General features: G+C 37.8%; 1 protein-coding gene across 1 annotated transcript in view; it reads right to left on the bottom strand.

The window, feature by feature from the left end:
- The window catches only part of hpse2 (heparanase 2), an 88,874-nt gene extending 70,851 nt beyond the window's left edge, over positions 1 to 18,023 (bottom strand). The window contains exons 1-3 of the mRNA XM_047350998.1: positions 17,513 to 18,023; positions 15,849 to 16,003; positions 14,525 to 14,686 (exon numbers count right to left, since the gene is read on the bottom strand). Coding sequence (XP_047206954.1) covers positions 14,525 to 14,686; positions 15,849 to 16,003; positions 17,513 to 17,793 — 598 coding nt within the window. The 5' untranslated portion in view covers positions 17,794 to 18,023. The remainder of the gene's footprint in view (positions 1 to 14,524; positions 14,687 to 15,848; positions 16,004 to 17,512) is intronic.
- Positions 18,024 to 21,694: the final 3,671 nt, after the last annotated feature.

Genomic DNA, 21,694 nt, shown 5'->3' with positions numbered 1-21,694 from the left:
CTTTGCTTATTAAATATCTGATAACATTACGCACTTTCTTTGACTTTGAAGTGATTATAATTCAGTTTTACAGTGTAAATGCTAAGATATAATCATGAGTGTAGGGATAGAAAACATGGCTTTCATGTCAGTCTCTGTCCTATTTTATTCCCCTGTGAGAAAACACAAACGTTTGCATTGATGAAATTCATTTAAGATCTACTACAGTTACAGCTTTACATGGACTTTGTAGTGACTTTACTTAAGTTATAAATCTTGCTCCCTGTGTTAAAGTCAGTGGTTAAAATTTATTGCTAGTTTAAAACTGAGAAAAACCTCAGTCAACACTGCTGCAGTGGGAGGACATTTAACATTTAAAAGAAAAAATCCAAAGGCACAAGAAAGTTATGGGAAATAACTTCTGGAAAAAAAATCTGATTTTTTCAAACTGCATTTTCACTTTATTAACCTGTAAGAAAGAAAAATAATAAGAAAAATAGTTATCAATGCTCATCACATCACAGGACATCTCAGTAACTCAGAGCATCTAATTGTTTTTGTTTAAATGTTTCCCTGTTTCATTCCTCAAATTTCAAACAAAATAAAGCTTTTGATTTGTCATAATTTGAAAAAAAAACAAAAAACAATAAAAACAGAAAGTGTGTTGATTCAAAGACGTGCAAAAATATGTTCAGTTTTGCAATATGATGTACTAACAAGATGGTGTTAAAAAATGTTTCTCACAAGATGGCGATCAAACAGATAGGCATCCAGAATTAATGACTCAGTTTACAGCAAAGAAAATAGAGGCTGTGGCACTATTTTGCAAGCCCTCTGAGTCCCACTGGTACCTTTAAGTACCAGTAATACAAGTAATACCGTATATGGTGGCTACCGTCTTAGCACCAGCAGAGCTCTATAGATATAACGACGCACAGTTTAACAATTTATATGGACTATGTGGAAATATTTTATGCAGGTTAGTAAGAGGAGATTAAGGGAAACCACAGACAAAACGGAACAAGCTTACATTACTGCATCATCAGTGTTAAACCACTCACTAAAATAATGTTTGTCACAACCTTAAAATACAACCCTAGAACAAAATTTGTAGCATCAGGCTAAGCAACTTAATTCACTCAAAGCAAAACATAATGATATAAACAATATTTAAATTGTTTTATCCTAAACCAATTCTCTTCACTCAGACACAACCTCTTACTGTGAACCATTCTTATCTACAGGAGATCATATTGATGAACAGAGAACACCTGGTGGCTGCTCTTGGATAATTGGCTGGGGTGAGCATCAGTTCCGACTGGAGCACGCATCAAGCGTACAGAGCTGCAGTTTCAATTTCGTCTACTTCAGTCAGTGGAGGAGAAACCTCTTCTCAGGGGTAACATCTCTTCTTAGGGAATCTATAAGTCTTTCAGATGTTTTTTCTACAGGAGCTCAGACAGCCAATTTCATGCGGCTAGTTTTAATTTTTGGCTGGGACACAGTCACTGGTTATGCAAATAGCAGACCGTACTTTCCTTTGAATCCAAGGATTCTTCAAAGAAGCATTTTACTTTGCCAGCGAGATTAAGACGTTCACACAAGTGTCCTCCCGAATGAAGCCTGTGGAGAGCTGCGGGAAGAGAGGAAAAACTCTGCTGTGCACATAGTTTTGTAATTATGATGTAACAGAGAGCCCAGTGGTGACTCCTCCTTCCTGGGAGATGTCATGAAATTAGTTTGGTGCTGTGCATTCTGGGATTCAGAGTTTTTACCAGTCTCGTTTTTTCTCTGTGTGCAGTTCAGTCCTTGATCTCCAACCATGACTGACATAACCCAACATCTTACCAGCTCTTTCTGTGTAAACCACTAAATGTTCTGTCTCAATGAAAAACAATCAATGAAAGCTTGAGCTTTAATATGGACATGAAATTTAACGTAGGTGGACGTTCTTGTAGTGGCTCTCATTTTAAAGTCAGGGGTAATCCAAACAGCCAAAAACAGTTGCAGTCATGGTCAATGTACTCAACTTAAATCTGTAAGCCTTCATAGTTTGATCAGCTATGCAAATGATTCTATTATAAAGAAATTGAAATATATGACTTCAAAAAAATATTTTCGCATGTAGACTTTTTGATAGGAGGAGCAGTTTGTTTTCCATCCCGGCCGTGGAACACTGGACCAGCTCTATACCCTCTACAGGGTACTCGAGGGTTCATGGGAGTTTGCCCAACCGGTCCACATGTGTCTTGTGGACCTGGAGAAAACATTCAACTGTGTCCCTCATGATGCCCTGTGGGGGGTGCTCCAGGAGTATGGAATCGGGGGCCCTTTATTAGGGGCCATCCGGTCTCTGTACAAGCGGAGCAGGAGATTGGTTCGCATTGCCGGCAGTAAGTCGGACCTGTTCCCGGTGCATGTTGGACTCTCGCAGGGCTGCCCTTTGTCACCGGTCCTGTTCATAACGTTTATGGACAGGATTTCTAGACGCAGCCAAAGGCAGGAGGGGGTCTGGTTTGGGGACCAGTGGATTTCGTCTCTTCTTTTTCCAGATGACGTGGTCCTGCCGGCCCCCTGTAGCCAAGACCTACAGCATGTGCCGGGGCGGATCGCAGCCGAATGTGAAACGGCTAGGATGAAGATCAGCTCCTCCACGTCCGAGGCCATGGTGCTCGACCGGAAAAGGGTGGCTTGCCCTCTTCGGGTTGGAGGGGAGTTCCTGCCTCAAGTGGACGAGTTCAAGTATCTCTGTTCACGAATGAGGGAAGAATGGAGCGGGAGATTGACAGACAGATCGGTGCAGCTGCCGCAGTAATGGGGGTGCTGTGCCGGTCCGTTGTGGTGAAGAGAGAGCTGAGCCGAAAAGCGAAGCTCTCCATTTACCGGTCGGTCTACCTTCCTACCCTCACCTATGGCCGTGAACTTTGGGTTATGACCGAGAGAACGATATCCCGGATACAAGCGGCTGAAATGAGCTTCCTCCGTAGGGTGGCCGGGCACTCCCTTAGAGATAGGGTGAGGAGCTCGGCCATCCGGGAGGGGCTCGGAGTAGAGCCGCTGCTCCTCCACATCGAGAGGAGCCTGTTGAGGTGACTCGAGCGTCTATATTGGATGCCTCCTGGACGCCTTCCTCAGGAGGTGTTCCAGGCACGTCACCCCGGGAGGAGGCCCAGGGGACGGATCAGGACACGCTGGAGGGACTATGTCTCTCGGCTGGCCTGGGAACACCTTGGGCTCCCCCTGGAGGAGCTGGAGGAGGTGTCTGGGGAGAGGGACGTCTGGGCGTCTCTGCTGAGTCTGCTGAGTCTGCTGCCCCTGCGACCCGGTCCCAGATAAAGCGGAAGACAACGACGAGGAGTTTTTGATAACTGTGAGCTTCAGTGTTTCACAGAAACACCAAAAATTAAATGTCAAATAATCTATGCCAGCAGTATTGTCTTGAATCGGGTTTTAATCTGGCATTAAAACCAGATCTTTATTATATATTATCATTAGTGATCAATGTATTTTTAATTGATTGCATCAGTCACTAACAATACCTATTGTTAGGGTTGTTTAGGGCTGAGATTTTATCAACACTAAACCCAATGAGCTGTTCAGGTACTTTTTGGAGGTGGGTTTTTTTTAGTGGTATCACTATTAATTTTTTCTGCACAATGTTTTGGGGATTTACTTTTTTGGCCTTTTTTTGGGCTTAGACTCAAATCAAACCACAGAGACAATTATCCCACGGTGAGATGGTGTTTTTTTTTGTTTTTGTTTATTTTGTTTTGGAATATAAACCAATTGATTTCAGTTGAAATTGATGGTAGGTTCTTTTTAATTTTCTTTGTTTATTTGTATTGGTAGTGTTTGCTGCGGCTCAGCTGCTTTTATATTGATTTTTAATCAAAGTCAGATGCTGTCATTAACAGTCTCCTCTCTATGTATAAATTAGTGTTTCAGCATTTATTTTGTTAGCAAATTATGAGTTTATATTTTATTATTGCATACCTGTTGCTTTGAACCAAGCTGAATGGTACAATGTTTAAAAACAATGCAAACCAGTTACTACAAAAAATACACCTCCCTATTTACCAAAACACACAGCTTTACAAAAATATCAAAAATGTTTGCCTTGTAAATAATAAAATAAATAAAAAACACAAAAAATGGAATGTAGGCATTGTTACATTTATAAACCTACAACCCCCTGAAAATAAAAGAACATTAATACTTCACACAGTTGTGTTCTAATCAGAGACTCCTTATCAGCTCACTGTCTGGAACAGCTGATTTTAATCATTCTATTTATTTGATAATGCTGAGATTAATGTTTTTGTATAACAACACTGTATTTGTGACACGCCTCAGCTGCTGGCCAAGCAGTACAGCAGAACTCCAGCTTCACCTCTTCCAATAATAAAACAAAGCAGTCCGCACTGTGTAAAACCTATTCACAACCTCAATGTTTCTCTTACCACGGTCTGTCATTAATCCACATTAGGAGCTCAAAACTAATAATATCCTTATGGATATCAACAAGTCAGAGCAAAATATTCTCATTCTCCTGCTGACACAGAAATGCACTGTACTGCGCTATAACAGTGTGAAACTTGGCCGGTGAAAGTCGCATAAATCTGTGTTAAGCAATAACCTGGAGATACCAGGCGCTAAGGCAGCTGCAAGCTAAAAAACTGAATCTGTCCAAATTTACACCTTCTGTGTGCATAATAGCTAAGCCAATTTTAAACAGTGAAAGACACCAGAGAACTTCTTCACACCTCAAATGGGATTTTAACAGGACATTAGGAAAAGGAAGGAAGGAATCACATGGCACAACTAATGGGAAAGATGGAGCATGTTTCTCCTAGCTGAAAGAAAATATGTTTTAATTTTGAAGTGAGTACAAACAGAAATATATAACTAGAAGCAATATGTGGACAGTTGTACTAGTTTGTTTGATGAAAACATTTTCAAGCCCTTCACAGATGTTTAATGAATTTGCTTCTATGTGCACGCTTAATGTTTGTCTTTCCAGATTTTCCACCTTCTGCCTTCCTGTATGGCCTATTTGGCAGCTCAAACCTTTTGTCAGAGAAAGAACTTCACTTCACTGCTCTCGATACTGTGTTACAGAAGGAATGACTTTTTCAGCTGAAATTTGGATTTGATTATTGAGCAGCAATAACTGATGTATTTTTACATCAAATGTATTAACAGATCATTATCTACCCAACAAATAATATTTGGAATGCCTTGCTACTAGGCACGGACAGGTTTCATGTATCAGTGTAAGTACACCAAGGTTTTAAAAAGGTATGGGTTCAAAACCACACAAGTCACACAGTTCCTATAGTTTATTGTGGTTTTAATTAGGTGCCAAAGGAAGAGCAAGAGTAACTGCAGTTTTTATCCGGCTGTATAGAGCTTTGAGTAGTGCAAATCTGCCACTCCCCCACATGTTACTGTGCACTTCCTGTCAGCTGGCTGAAAGAAGGCTACTAGACTATTTTTTCTCTGCTGACAAGAAAGTCAAAATCAGCTGTTTGGAAATATATCCATTTGCAAAAACATGGACAAAAACATGAATGGTCAATGTCTGGAAACTATTTCCCTTTCTCACTACTGTTTACCTAACACTGAAGAAATGAGGGCCACAGGGTATGAATAATAGAGAGGTTCAGTTCCATTCTTGTTCAGTTCTTCTGTTCTTCAATCTTACTGGGTGAAAAACCTAAACAATCCAACCTGGACCATCATGTGACTCGGCCCCTGGCTTTGGCACCTATCTCTTGAGGCATAAAGTTCTTAGAGCCAGCCTTGGGGATCAGATAGGGCAAGCTACAGTACAAACAACATTATGGGAATGACTTATCAGGAAGTCCCACAGGTGACATATGTGTCTTAGACTCAGACACTGACATGTCTCTGCTCATCAGCTGCAAAAATGTGTATTTCCCCACAAAGTTTATATTACATCAGAAGGAACAAACCAACTAGTAGCAAATACATACCAGATGTGTCACACACGAGGGTTGGAGTTCTAAGGACATCTCGTTCACCCTTATCAAGTAAAAGCATGTTTCTCACATCATTTACACCAAAGTTCTGCACAGCAATGATATGGTAATCCTATGATCTTTGCAAAACCATAAAACCACACGATAAGAAAAAGTTACAAAGTGATAACTCAAAAAATAATAATTAACACAATAAAAGACAGTGGTGAATATTAAAAATTAAATGAAATAAATATTCAACAGAACAGGAGCAGCAACTGCAAAGGGGTGATCACCTTTACTTTTCAGTTTAGATCTTGGAACATCCAAAAGCATCTGGCTTTTTGACCTTGGCGTTGTAGATGAAACTCAGTAATGTAAAAGATCCTGCAGATAAGATGTGGCCAAACCACTAAGTGCCTTTAAAACCAGTAATAAAATATTTAAATCAATCCTATAACTGAAAGAAAGCCAGTGGATTCAGGCCAGCACTAGAGAGGTGTGCTCCCTTTTCCTGGTTTGCGTCAAAATACATGTGGCAGCATTCTGTATGAGCTGCAGATGAAGAAATAATGATTCCAGAGACAAAATCTCTCCCCCACACACACACACACACACACACACACTCACACACCCACACACCCACTGCAAGTGAATTAACTCAATGTCTTTAGTTTTGAATCTGTAGAGAAAACAAGGTTATTCTTTTGTTAAAACCTAGAATATTTGAAGTGACACTGTGCTTGACCGGAAATCTTTCACGAGACTGGTCACAACACAGGGGACACAATTTATCCTAATATACAAGCACTATTCAGACATGAAAGGACTTGTCTACATTTCCTAACATTTAGACCCATTAAGAATTTGTTTTTTTGAAAACACCAGCATACATAGCAAGCATTAAACTGCATGACCGCAGCTTAGAGCAGTGCCATAAAGAGTGGCATCTCTGTTAAGTAGCTGACTGCAGTCTCACTAACCGAGCAGAGACCCTGACTAATTAACCGACTAATATCAGTTTTTTATATTCCAATCATTACTCTATAAAGAGAAGAATGGCAAAAGGGATTATATCCTGAGCAAAAAGCAAGATTATTTGAAAACTACTACTAAATTTAGCAAGTGTTTATTTTATATGTATGCTTTCTTTTATCAAAATCCTAATATAACATTATCATAATTGTATTTTAATCCTGTGAGAATGCCACTAGAGCTATTGCCTAATGGCTTCTAAAGTTGTTTTAAAAGTCCTGAGTAGATTTTAACATTTGCTAAATCTGGCTTAGGTTTCTAGAGATGTCCAAAGTGACCAAAAAACAACGGCCTCTAGAAAGAAAATCCCACTTTTTATGGACACCAAAGCAATCTGTTTACATCTTTTTGACATTCTTGTTTCTGGCTTCTGGACATAAATGCTGAACCTACGTGTTGTTGCAAGCAGAGAGAGCTCAGGTATTAGTGTCTAATTCAGTCTTAGCAGGGTTTTCAAGATGTAAACTTCCCTGCCACATGATACTTCACATATGAGATCAGACTAAAGAATCGAGAAGGATGAGAAGCTAAATGATGTCAGGCTTTAGGCCATATCTTTAATGCTGAACTCCACTTTTCATTTTGAGAGACCTCATTACAAAATGACCAAAAACTAACCTGGTGACATGGCTAGCTTTGTCTCATACTGTCTATTGAAAGTGATAAGATTCTCTGTAATGGTTAGTCACTGATAACATTCACCTGGGATCTGGGAATTTAAAACACTTTTGCCCTCGTGCACAATACTGTTGGCTTGTACAACAATCCATTTTAGGCTATGGAATAGAAAATCGCCAAAAGAAGGCTGTTGGGTCTTTGACAAATAAATAAAAAAGCCTCTTTAAATTTTTATTATTTACTGATTTTACATTGATAGAATGGAACTGATTAACCTATTAAATGTTTCCCTTTAGGATTTAAAAATCTAGGAAAAAAGATAACAACTGGAAGTAAATATTTCATGGGAATACTCACCTACTCCCTTCCGGACAGTCTCATTGCTCTTAACATTTTTCGTATGTTATATTCTCAGGCTGTCTGGGATTAAATGCTATTCAGGGATGTATCTGTCCTATTTTAATGATGTTTTGGTCTGCAGAGTATTATCATTGTGAATTTGGAGAATTTAGGATCCTTATCCAGTTATAGGAGTAATCCTCCCTCCGTGTCCACACTTTTTATACAGCTTGGATGTTTTAGTAGTAATAAACTGATTGTAATATCCTGTCTACCAGGGAAACATTTTTCACTGTATTGGCTAAAACACTAGCCTAGAACACATGTTTTAGCGTTACACAGATATGCCAGAGATTTTGAGGAAATACAGGGATTTTTTTTTCTTCTTCAGAGCTTTTCCTTGGTCATTGTAGCCAAGAGGTTTTGCTTTACCCTCATCAATCCAAAAGACGTGTGTTCAAATTGTACTGGGTTTTTAGTAAGATGTAAGACCTCTGAAAAAGGAATTTTGTGATGAATGTGCTGGATAGGTTTTTCTATGTTGACTTTGTTTAAATTACTTTATTTGTGCTGTGTCATTTGTAGAAAAAGCACAACAGCAGTCCAGATTAAATTAGCAAGAAACATCTACCAGTTTTCTTGTATTGTATTGCACCGACTACGCCAAAACAAATTCCTTGTATGTCCAAAAACGTACTTGGCAATAAAGCTTTTCTGATTCTGATTCTGATTCTGATTCTGATTTTCTGATTCTGATTCTGATTCTGAATTTGTACACAAGTCCTAAAAGCAGTTTTCCCTAAAATGTTTCCCTTTTTTAATTATTTAATCTCATTCTAAAGCACACAGTCAATTATTATTACCATACCTTTAATTACATTACAAATCCCAGAAACAGATGTAAGATGGGAACATCTCCTCCCACAGCCTTACTTTGTTGTAATTTGTCAAATATTTAAACTTTCTGTATGCCAGGAAGAAATGCATTGGCAGAGGAAATTTAAGGAGCCACTATATTTTTAAATAAGTGAACTGAGATATGAAAGTTTCTTTTGTATTTTCCTTTGTTTGTTTCATGCATTTAACCCATGTTTTTATATTTAATGTTACATCCCAACTTTTGAAGTGTTTTTGTTCCACTTTAATCCAGGGTTGGGTTATAATAAAAAACATTAAAAAATCCTTCACTGTCCAAAACAAAAATATATTTTTTCTCTTTATTGATGACATCCCTGTTCTTGGTAAGGGTCTACATTATATATCAACTTTGACCTTTTCGATAGGCAAAGAAATTCAGTTCATTCTGTAAGTGCTGTCCAGTTTGAATTTTGTCTACATAGATTACATATTCTAAAAACTTGTAAAGTGATATGCTTTGTAATTTTAAAATACATCGCATACATCTATTTATTGTGTGAGCCTATGTCCGAAGAATGAAATCCTAAAATCTGAAACTGAACCTTATACCTCATTCTCTGAGCTGTAACCTAAACATCTAACATTAGGTTATACTCGAAATAAAAACAGCAGCGATAGGAAAAAAACTAAACACATGTTTGGTTGGGCTGAAGAAATAGCAGATGGAAGTAATGGGGAATAGAGTAAGAAAAATAATAGAAATAGAGGAAATAATCCAGTGGATGGATGTTTTGTGCAGAAAGACATAAAATGATGCTGACCGTGACCTTGTCTGAGGTTAAGGTAGTTTCTCACCTCAGTTCCCCTGCTGAATGCATGTGTGCACATTGACTAATAGTGGCCCCATTACTGATGACTCTAACAAGCTTAGGTCAGAGGCCAGACAGTGGTGAGTGAAAAAGGATGGAGCAAGACTGTTAAAGGTCCTTTAAACACCACCTGCCTTCATGCACAGACACACACACTCATGCACTCAGAATCTTGACTAATTGTTAACAGACCATTTTCAAACACGTCCCTAGTGCCTCCGGACCCCTGCCTCTTCCACACCAAAGAGATGACAAGTCTTAACGTAGATCCCGGTTCACAGAACATGCTTTCAATTTAACTCGGAATAACAGTGAGGTCATTACACAAGCACGTGGACACTTTTAATACTTTTTCAGTGTCATCACCACCTTTTCTGTGGATTAAATTCCCCACAATATATGTTAAATTCCACCAGTGACATTTTGCAACATGAAAGGCAAACAGTGGCTGCACCATAACAGACATCATTTAACTTGTTCTTCATACCTCTGAGAAACATTTCCCAGCCAAGCTGAGCTGAAAAGACAGAGAATATTTGGAAAACCGCATATTAAATCTTATTTTTGTAAAAAAAAAAAAAGTAATTTTGCTGTGCCTTGTTTTCCCCAGCTATGGCAAACAGCCTGCTAACTACCATGAGAGCGATTCAAAAGTAGCATGACGCACCTTTCCATCTCTCACCACCTCCTAATTAGAACCATTTATGCAGGTTTTCAGCATTAGGAATAAAAAAATCCTCCATCAGGTCTTAATCCATCAGCAAAATATTGCAAAAACACATCCAGCACGTGCAGAAAATAACATTTTGCAAGGATTCATTTTGGCCATATTTTATACTGTAACAATATTTCTAAATTATATTTCATGAGGACATGAAACTCTGTATGAATATACATCAGTGTAAAAAAATGTATTATTGGGTGGGTCTGGGTGGTATGCTGTTGGGTGATCTGGTAGCTGAACTGTATATTAAGCATGCTTGGATGCGTAGGATGTGTAGTATATATAATGGATTATATACAATGAAAGAAGGCTGGATAGGATTTGGTTGTTTTGGTTGAAGATTAATATAGTAGTATGGATATCTTACAGCAGACTTTCTATAGTTATAGATGTAAATGCTGTAGACTGTATAACAATGAATTAGTTGTGTAAGTACATGTATGGATATTGTAGACTAGATAATTGTGAAATGGAGGACAAATAGATATAAATATTTATAAAGTGGAAGGTATATAGATATATTTAGATTATTTATAAAATGAATGAGTCAAATGGGGGTAGGATTTAAAAAGCATTGGTTTTTTTCTGCTCCTTTTAAGTAAAATTATTTTTCTTACTGCTAAGATCTGTGTGTCCAAAAGAAAGATTTTGTTAAAAAAAAAAAACATGTTATTGAACCAAAACTGGAGTCAGCAGCATTACTAAGATTTCCTGCAGCATACAGTAAAGTCCAAAATTATTCATGCCCCTGGCAGACTTATGTTTCATGTAACCTTTTAATTTGACCAACTTTTTCTCCTGACTGGAAGTATTCTAAACGTTTTGGAGTGGACCAGCCAGAATTCTGATTTAAATTATTAGGGTTATGCCTCGGAGGCTTTCCAGTTTTAAAGGTTTGGTGCTCATCACCAAAGATAGATAGTCAAAACGTGGTGGAAACATGTGAAAAGCTAGTCATGAATGATATATAATGTTAATTTTTCCAGCGATTTTTAGGAAGGACATAAATAACGTTGACATGCTATATTTATTCATTTATAAATAAAAACATCTAAATTGTTTTTGTGCAAATTCAAATTCATTTTAGTATTGTTTTATCCTTTAAAAGAAATCCCTGTGTCATTTGTTCCAGATACAAACTTCTTGGTTGAATGAAAATAATTTTACATCAAAATCTACCAAGGGTATGAATCATTTTGTGCTTAACTGTAAAGGCAGTATGGTAATGGTAGTAATATTTTTTATCATTTTACTCAGGTAAATATTGTTCACACTGGTTTCAGCTTTCTACCTTTGCCACTGTGATACAGGATGGTTTCTGTATCACATTATACCATCTTTACCTGCAAGGTTTTGTCTAGAGAATGAGACTCTGTGTCTCAGAGAGACCACATGTATAAAACAGGGTAAAACCTGAAAATGTATTCAAGTAACAGAATCGAAAATGTCTAGCAAAATTTGCACTTTGTTCTTTTAGCACAGAGAAACCTCACAAACTGGTGACAAGTTAGAGAAACTATAACACTGCGAAGATCGCAAACCTCTGGCTATAACTCAACTGTCATGTTTATTGGTTAAGCGAAGGACCCAAATGCAGATTAAACTGGCAACAGAGTTCTTTAATAATAAAATAGGAAAACTTACAGATGTTGTGGCACAAAGTGAACTCGGCATATAGCATGGCAAGACAATAAGGAGGAACGGAGAGTAAAGCAGTTTTACAAAATAATCCACCAGAGAACAATGAGAAGTCAGGAGCTTAAATACTGAGGCAGGGGTGGAAGATGACAAATGATGCAAATGAGCTAATCAGTGTAAGTGTGGAGTGAAAGCAGGGAAGCTGGTAGAGAGAAAATAATTAACATAAATGGGCCCGAACTGAGATACAAGGAAACACTTAACCAAGGGGAAAAGACACATAATGAGGGAATAAGAGAATAAAATAGAATACAATGGAAACAGAACACAAGAAATAAGTGAGACACTAAACCTAAAGGAATGAACTAATATGAAAAGACCAACTGATACTAATAAACACACAAGGAATGAACTGAATAAAACAACAGGGAAATGATGAAAACTGAGACACAAAAGAAAACCTAAAACCCAAATCTTTATGGAATATAATATTAATCTACTTAGCACTGGCCGTTAGCGGCTGCTGGGCGAAGGAGAGGATACTCAAGTCATTTGATTTTTCATGAGGACAAAAACCATTTCAAAGATATAGCTCAAAATATAGCTAAATTTATGACTGTGGTTGCTTTAAGTATCTTTACGTACCTACACTGATTCCTGCTGTGTCGTTGCTCAGGCATCTGAGGTAGACATGAACTGATCAAGCTTTTCCAAGCCAATACAGGCTCCTGATTTTCTTTAAGGTCTGAACTGCCGATACCAATTTTAGAAAGATTTGCTTTAGGTTTGTTGATAGAGGTAGCAGTGTTGCATCCAAAACAAAATGAAAGAATATAGGATTATGCAAGATTATGCCCATTTATGCACAAAATCCTAATTTCTCATTTCTAATTAAAGTGTATCAAAGTATATACTGTTAGTCCAAGCATTTATAGACTACAAATGCTGGGAGTTCTTAGCTTTGGTACATCTATGACTTTTACAAAATCAAGACACTGTCCAACCTGCAGCTCCAGGGCCACGTGGCTCCTCCGGCCCTCCAGAGTGGCTCTTAAAAAACTTTAGCCAAAAAATAAAGTCGTGTTTACCAGTTCTTCTGTTTTTAAGATTTTTTTGCATGACTAGTGGCCTTTATTCTTTGACAGTAGATAAAGAGGAAATGGGGACGTGCAGCAAATGTCACTGGGTCCGGGACACAAACCCAGGACAGTCACGTCAAGGACTAAGACATCCGTAAATAGGTCATGAGCTTAACCCACTTCTGCACCAGCACTGCGCCCCTTTTCACAACCCAATGTCCCAGATGGTACCACAAATATGCTTGTTCTCAATAAAGTCTGCATTTTAAAAAATTCATAAGCTAACTTTATTTGAAAGTAGTTTTTGCAGTTCTATATAAATTTTATTTAGCAGGATGGAGGGCCCCTGCTCTAAAGAAACCAGCTGCCGGGACTTTAAAGAAGATTTCATAGACACTATCGCTACAAGCGCTATATCTAGTGATTAAAAGGTTTTAAAAAAGTAAAGTAACGACCAATTGAAAATGTTGAGAACATGCAGAATATCTAAGAAGTTAGATTGTGACAGAATAAGAGACCTGAAGATCAATATGCTCTTTAACACATTAGTGACACAACAGAATAAATGAGCTACAGTACAACTCCTGAACTAAACTTGTGAAGCGACTTCTCTTCAAAGCAGCCAAATATTTCATATGGCACTGGATCCGGGAAACGTGGGGTTCTGCAGAAATGATTTTGGCTCTGATACAGAACTAGATTAATATATTCTCTGAGACTGCGTTGCCAGTCATTTCCAAAGTTCAAAATTATTTTTCTGCATTTCTTTGGCTTTAGGGAAACACTCTCAGGATGGGTTTATGTTTTGAAATACAAATCCTGCCTAAACAAAAAGAAATCTCCCACCCATGACTTTTTGAGATGGTAGGGAGGATAAGAATCAAAAGTGCAACAGAGAAGAAAAATGTAAAACACCAGTCTATTATACTGGTGTAGCTACAGTTTATATTGGGCTCCATAGCATTAGATCCTCTCCAACCAACAAAATTTTCATTGGAAAATCTAAGATTCATTAAACCCACACAGCATATAATTCATAGCATGCATTGCTTGAAATGTCTAAAGACTGCAAATAAATACTTATAGCTATACATCATTCTCTATAATTCTCTGCTCAAATGTTAAAAGGTATGCAGCCCACCCAAACTCAGGGCTCCCACGGTTTCTTCAGCAGTCAGACTGCTTTAAGTGTTACAAGTGAAGATGTCAATGCTCTGTTTACAAGACTCTGCTACAGCACCCCACCACCCCCACATTCCTCCTTTAAAAATTGCATTTGTCATTCTAAAAGCTGATGGTTTACTCTTGTATGCCTTAAACTGAATGTGACCCACAGAGTCCAGAAAATGTCGGCATATGAGTAGGCGTCCAAAAAACAGGCAGTTTGTGTGTTTGATCTCCTACCTGTTATTGTAATGTTGTTGTAGATGTTAGATAGCTGCTCTTTCAGAAGGACGAGCTGTGTGGTGGCAGCCTTCTCCCTCTGCAGCTCCAGCATGATGTCAGGATGGTGGGCCAGCTTGCAGCCTTTCTGTTTGTCCAGTGCAATGTCACTGCGCACTACATCTGCCAAAAAAAAAAAAAAAAAAAAAAACCACACAATTCACAGATTTGTTCTCTTTTTTCTTGAATTTTAGTATGAAAAACCAAGGTTTAGTAGTGTGGGAAAGTTTACTGTTCAAAGCTTCATCCAGCTGGTATCTTTAGTTCCTTTTTATGCCTATTTGTCATCTGGTGATACTATTCAAGAGTGACAAGTGCTGGTTCCAAAATATTTCAGCTGCTGACCCACAAAATAACTGCAGCACAGACTCATGGACCCAGCAATCGCTAGATGGAGATCACAAACATTGCTAATAAAGCTGCAGTTCATTTATCTTGAAGGTTGTAATTCAAATCAATAACAGTGTAATTTAAAGCACTGGAACTCTAAGGGAAAAAATCTCTACCAGAGGTTTTATTGTATTAGTACTGTTGATATTATGTTTTTATAAGAGGGGCAGCTATATTGCATTTTAAGACCAGGGATGGGGCAGCAGTTTTGAACAACTTTAAACTATGAGGCAGAACATTTAAATAAGTGTATAAAGAACAGGCAAACATCTTAAATAAATTATTACCCATTTTTCATGAATTGATCAGAGTTTTCTTTATCACAATTAATGCAAAAATATGATCTTTATGATTTTTACAAGACCCTTCACCGCATGTTTTATAACCCTCCGTTGAGTTCCGACCCAAGCTTTGGAAACTTTCTCCAGTATGTCAAAGCGATTCTGCAAAACTAATAGATGTAATTTTACAACTTTTAATATGGTTCCCCAACAAGGTAGAGATTTTATTTTCTGAAATAAAAAAATAGAATTATGCTTGGCTCACGAGAGCTCATTAAAGGACGGTTGCACCAGAATTAATTTAATCAAGGAGTGAGCGTGAATAGGAATAAATTCATGGTCTGAGTTTTTTTCCTCTCAGCGATGTGTCTCAGCTAAACTGGCACCTATTTAGTTGAAAACATCTTTACAATTTAAAAAGTTAAATGCCAGGTCTGCATTCAGCGGGAGCAAACCAAATAATAGTAATTGTGTTTGTTCTGAAGTGTATTTTTGACAAGTGAGAGGAGGTGAAACACGGACAGAAGGGAGGACGACGCCATATTTTTGTTCTGACAAAAAAAACAAAAAACCTAACTCACTAACGCGAAACGAGAAACGCCGTGTCTAATCACCGTCCTCGTAGTTCTTCAGGTAGTAGTCTGGACCGGGGCCCCTGAACTTGGCGAGGTTCTTCTGGTTGTTGAACTGCAGGAAGTCGGTTCGTTTTCCGCCGAAGCGCAGAAAGGCAGGAGAGAGGCCGCGCGCCAGCGTCACGAGCCGCCTGGAGCTGTGGAGACACGAGCCATAAAAACAAAAGGATAATTAAAATAATTAAAAAAAAAAAAAAAAACTCATGAGAGAAGAAGTGCGTCACAAGATTAGGGAGACAGAATGTTCCCTGCAGTTTTTAATTACGGCAAAATGTAGGAGCAGAAAACAAGAGCTTCGTGTATTTGAGACTTCTTTAGTCCAAATAAAATTAAGTAATAAACAGACGTGCAAAATAACCCTTATGATTTTTATGGCAACTTTACGTCACCGTAAGCCTTTTGCATTGTCTGTCACAAAACCTTTTGATTTGTTGTTGAAGAACAAGAGGTACACGTTGACATCCTGTGCATATACTTTATTCATGTTACTTAGCGGCGCAGGTAGAGGATTGTAACCTGAGGCAGGGAGGACATAAACACGCAGAGGCCCAATATAAACTTCGACCTAATTTGTTTTATTCTCTATTAGGCAGAGATAAACCCACTGACGCTTTAACTGGAATATTAAGAGACCTTCTACATCTTATACCACTTCTTGTCTAAAGGATTTACTTTCCCTACTGAAACTGTAGCTCTAGTTTTAACAGTGAAGACTACAGCTATAAACGTGGTCATGTGAAATTAAGAATTAATATCCAAGATATGTTGCGAATATTTGAAACCAGCTATAATTCAAAATTGTATCTCTCATTCATCTTACCAGCAGTCTAACAATCACCCCAAAATAAATCTGACTTCCTTATAGTGCGTAAAGGTGTTTATAAAGGGGCTTGCCCAGCAATATTCTAGTTCTGAATAAACACTTCTGAGGTTTTATATATATATATATATGTGCTTCTAAAAATTGGGGAGGAGTTTTGGAAAGGATCAATCCCAATAATGTAAATTTATATATATATATATATATATATATATATATATATATATATATCTATATATATATATATATATATATATATATATATATATATATATATATATATATGCCAGAACTGCGTGGGAAAAGATCATCTTTGCTTAGAAAATGACGTAGCTACTAGCGGACATTATTCATTATTTCCAGGGAAATTAATTATTAAACTGAATTTACCAAATAATTCCCCTTGTCTGTATTCTGTATATACAGATAAAAGCCGTTTTTAATAGCAAGAGGTAAATCATCTTGGCACTGCTGGGGACTATAGGGACACTTTCTTATATTCTTAATATCACAATATTAACGTCAGTATGTGGCTGCTGTGTATTAACAATAATTAATGCACACGTTTTAAATGTAAATAGGCACATAGGTTAATTGTTCACTCAGCAGCTAAATTAAACGGATTAGGTTGGAATACACTTTGAAAAGAAAGAAAACGTGCTGGGTCACTCCATGACAGTTCAGACAACGTGGCTGCGTGCGTAATAATTATGAAAAGGAAAAAAAAAGACCAAGCATTTGAGAGGAGTACTTGAACAGATTAGTGTTGGACATTTCAGAGGTGGCCACTCATCCAGGTTAATACCGTTGGTGAATGTTTTGGTACCTCAGGAAGTCCAGCCAGCCGTCTCTGATGATCGCGGGGTCCAGCTGCAGCGATAAGAAGTTGTCGTTGAGGACTCTGATCGGACTGCGGGTGTTGACATCCAGGAGAACCAGCGTCCTCCCCAAGAAACCCGGTCGCTTTCCGCCAGCTGCAGTTCTCTGATACGTGGAGGAGGAAGAGTACGAGGAAGAGATCACCGACTGCACCACCACAATAACAAAAGATGTCAGCCACAGGGAGGACCAGGGAGACGCACAGGGTGAACATTTGGGCATCTTCATGGTGTCAGAGAGGGAGGATCTGTATGCGTAATGAGGCTTAAAGACTGAACGAAAAACAAACGCTATGAAGTCACAAAGTGAGATGGCGGTTCTTTACTTCGGTCTCATCGATCTGGATCAGTCTTCCTGTCTAGTGTTCTCACCCCCTCTGCCCCCCGCCCCTCTGCGTATTTTTGGGAGCTGCCAACAAGAGCGCACGCCCCGAGCCAGCCTTCCCCCTTGTGGGAGCTGGAAACTGGGAGGAGGAGAGGAAGCAGCACCGCCCCTCTAAGGTTCTCTGAGGGATAAGACTAAAAAAGTCGTTTAATTTTCGAACCTCATGTGGGTTACAATAGGAAAAAAACCCGCATTTTTCTGCGTACTGACTATACTGTGGTGCTTCATTCAAAAAAAAAAAAAAAGATTTTTCCAAAACCACCCCTGACACAATTAGAAAGTAGTTTTCAGACTAAGATATAGTTCATGTTTTCGGGTTTTTTTAATTGATGTGAAATCTGAAGGAAGCAAGGTCTCCAAAAATGTGCGCACATCTCCCTAAAAATGGTTTGCTCAACATAAACTCATATTTTTTATTGTACATGATCTGACCTGCACATTTATTTAGGCCTTAATAGGCCTGGTTTGATGTTTCGTACCAAGCATGCTTAATTACAAAGTAAAGTTCGCCGGTATCACTTCTTTGACCGTAGGTTACCGTTATGATGCTGAAAATGATTTCTAACTTCAAAACAAAGTAATCTACAAAGTTTATTGCTGCTATAGACGAGTAATTTATGGTTATGATCAGTAAAGGAAAAATATATTTTAAAAGCAGTTAGAAATTGTGTGCAATGAATTGTTACCCAAACCCAGAATTACTCGTGTTCAAATCAACTAATGATCTCTTATGATCGCACCCTCCAAAAAGTTATATCTCTTCTCTGAACCGGCATGCTTCGTGCACTTTTTAAATGATATGTTACAAAAAAAAAAAAAAAAAAAAAAAAAAAAAACATTTAAAACTCACAAGAATCTCATTTTGCTGGCAGCGGTTAAACAGAACAAAGCCAAAGAGGAAACACGAATCAGCAACATCTTGTCACCAACATATTTCATATTGATTGAAGAGTTCCAAGTAGTTTTGGGAAAAATAAAATAAAATAAAACTGATTGCACATTTTTCGGATTAGATTTGGAGATTGGAACATGAACAACTGCCCCCTCTACAAAAATATTCAGAAGAAATTCAAAACCAACAGAGTTTTTTTTTTATATATCAGAGTTTAAGACCTGATATTGTTTAGGATTTTGCATGAGGAGGAAAAACTCTCCAAACATATTGATTTCTCAAAGGCGCACCGAGCCACATTCTAGCACGAGCAGCAAATAATGTGAGGAGAGGTGGTCGTTTGAGGTCATGTCTGTCAAACATGAGATGAAGGATGAGCAAAACTTTAACTTCGAGCTTTTTTTTAAAAACACCAAGTTTATACTTTAACAAAGTCGTGTAGACATTATTAAAAGAACAGGGTTTTGGTTTTTGTAAAACTGTTCAATTCGTGTAAGGTTTCATCCAGGCATAAAGAATGTAGTCTTATATGTAAAAATTACACAATAATGGCACGAAAGATCAAAATATTTTTTCTACCCGGCCTTTTGCGTGCTGAAATTCATAAAAGATCAACACCTTATAACTCATAGGAGCTGCTTTTTATCAGCTTTACTGTCAGCTTTCATTTTCCAAAACACATAGTTGTTATCTTTTCAACTCTTTACAAAGTACAATGTTTTAAATATGCATTCAAGTCGCTGCTTTCAGGCTCAAAAGTGCAAGGAAAACCAAGCTGCGGGGCGGAGGGGGGTCATTTAGATTCTGCATCATCTTATGTTTTTGTCTCCCTAAAACTTTTCTCTTGCAGATGTAATCTTCATATGTTGTTAGATTCGGATCTGCTTTGGGACTCTTAGAGAATGTCAACACCGTGGTGGTTTGGTTTTGCGTTCACTGACTGAATTTCTCCACATAAAATGTATCCAATTCTGTTGTTACCGGTCGATTTCCTGTAAAATATGAGCAGACTAGTAATTATAGCGCTTGTCGTGCTTTTAGAGTGGCTTATTCAAAAACAGAGTTGATCTGTAGAGCAGCATGGGACTTACGTTGGGAAACTCACTGATGGATTTATCTCCTCTGGTATTTACTATGGCTCTTTGGCCATGTTTATGTCTGCAGTATTTCTTTCCTTTTCACGAATGAACTTCCATTTTTTTTTATAAGTAGCCTACTACTTATAAGTTTTGTGGTTCTGCAGACCGGTCCATCTTAATTTCTCCCGACGGACAAATTATCTGAGACATCTCACCCGGGCGCACATGCGGTGCAACGTGGTGACACCATACCCTGCGTTATGTTTCGTGATCCACCGATGAAACCCAGGCTACACGAATTTATTCCTCTCCTCGAAATCCAGATGGTATTTTCTTGTCGAATAAGCAAAATTTTCCCCAAATCTGGATCAGGATTAGCAACCGATGAAAAGGAGAGAACTTTAGAGGACACTTTTCGTTTACTGCTTCGCCGATCTCAAAAGACTGAAAGCTTCACTACAGTTCCTCATTATAGTTGCTATCTGAACGAAACTAAATAAATAAATAAATAAATAATGATTTATGACACCCGTTACAAAGATCACACCAATAATTTTTTTCTTAAACTAAAAAATAATAAATTTCACATATTTGTTTCAGTAACATAAATCTCATCAATGAAAAACATTCTCCTTGATAATATTCATATAAAACGGTCATGGTTCCGAGCAAACGAACAGTTTTTGCATTCCTGTATCCCTACGGAGATAAAGCCGCCTCCTAACAATTACCAGCTCAAAAATCATCTGACTTTAATTATTTGGGGAGAACATTTATTTATTTATTTATTTATTTATTTATTTAATCAAATTGTGTGTGTAAATAACTGTGTTCATTGGCATGTAATTTATACATAGATGTGTATTTATATAGGTTTATTTAGGTTAATTAAATATAGGCATCCATAAATGCGTAAATGAAAGTCTGCGAAAGCATGTTTTCGTGACGTCTGTTTATGAGGTTTGCGTTGAGAAAGAAGTAAATAGGAAGAGGATTAATCAATTTTGATAAAGGGAGAAATGGGCTAGCATTGAAAAAAATCTCAAACTTCTTTTACTTCGTTTTGGGACATGTTAGATTTTATATGGATATACGTGCACTTTAACATATTGGCTTGACGTGTTTGAAATAACGCCATCAATCGAAAATCTAATCGAATAACCGTTGTGTTTCATACCGTTATCGAATAGTCCTTAACCTTGTTGAACTTAAATGTTATTAATCATGACCATGACATTTGAGCTTCTTCTGCTCCACGTCTAATAAAATCTGAAGTATAATGTTTATAATTATATAGTACATTTGCAGGGTACATGTCATTTTAAACAACGTTTTATGTCAAACACATTAAGCCTGGGGCTTGAACTAAACTATGTATAAAGTTTGAACTTGAATTCTATTAGGCAAATTCTATCCAGTGTTTTTCACAGTGGGTCAAATCTAATCAAGGGAAAATACTGCCATCTAGTGGCTGTGTCGCAGATAAATAAGTTTATACACAACTAAATACACTCGCTTTATCGCTGTAGCTTTTAGTGGTACTATTTCTATTTTAAAATTGTTGCTGAAAATCCCAGACCAAAAGAATTTTCTGCAGCCAAGCCAAGATTCAGGCTAAGAGCTGAATCGCGTTCATTATTTATGTCAGGGCTTCTCCTCCAATCTATTTTTAGAAAGCGGCAGAAAGCGAATCGAGCATACGTCAGTATTGGTCATTTCTATTTCACTTCCCCCTACCTCCCCCTTCTCTCTCCCTCTGCAACATACCAGCTGC

The sequence above is a fragment of the Girardinichthys multiradiatus genome, chromosome 22, assembly GCF_021462225.1.
Source record: "Girardinichthys multiradiatus isolate DD_20200921_A chromosome 22, DD_fGirMul_XY1, whole genome shotgun sequence".
Taxonomy (NCBI): Eukaryota; Metazoa; Chordata; class Actinopteri; order Cyprinodontiformes; family Goodeidae; genus Girardinichthys; species Girardinichthys multiradiatus.
This window is presented reverse-complemented; position numbering and strand designations above follow the sequence as displayed.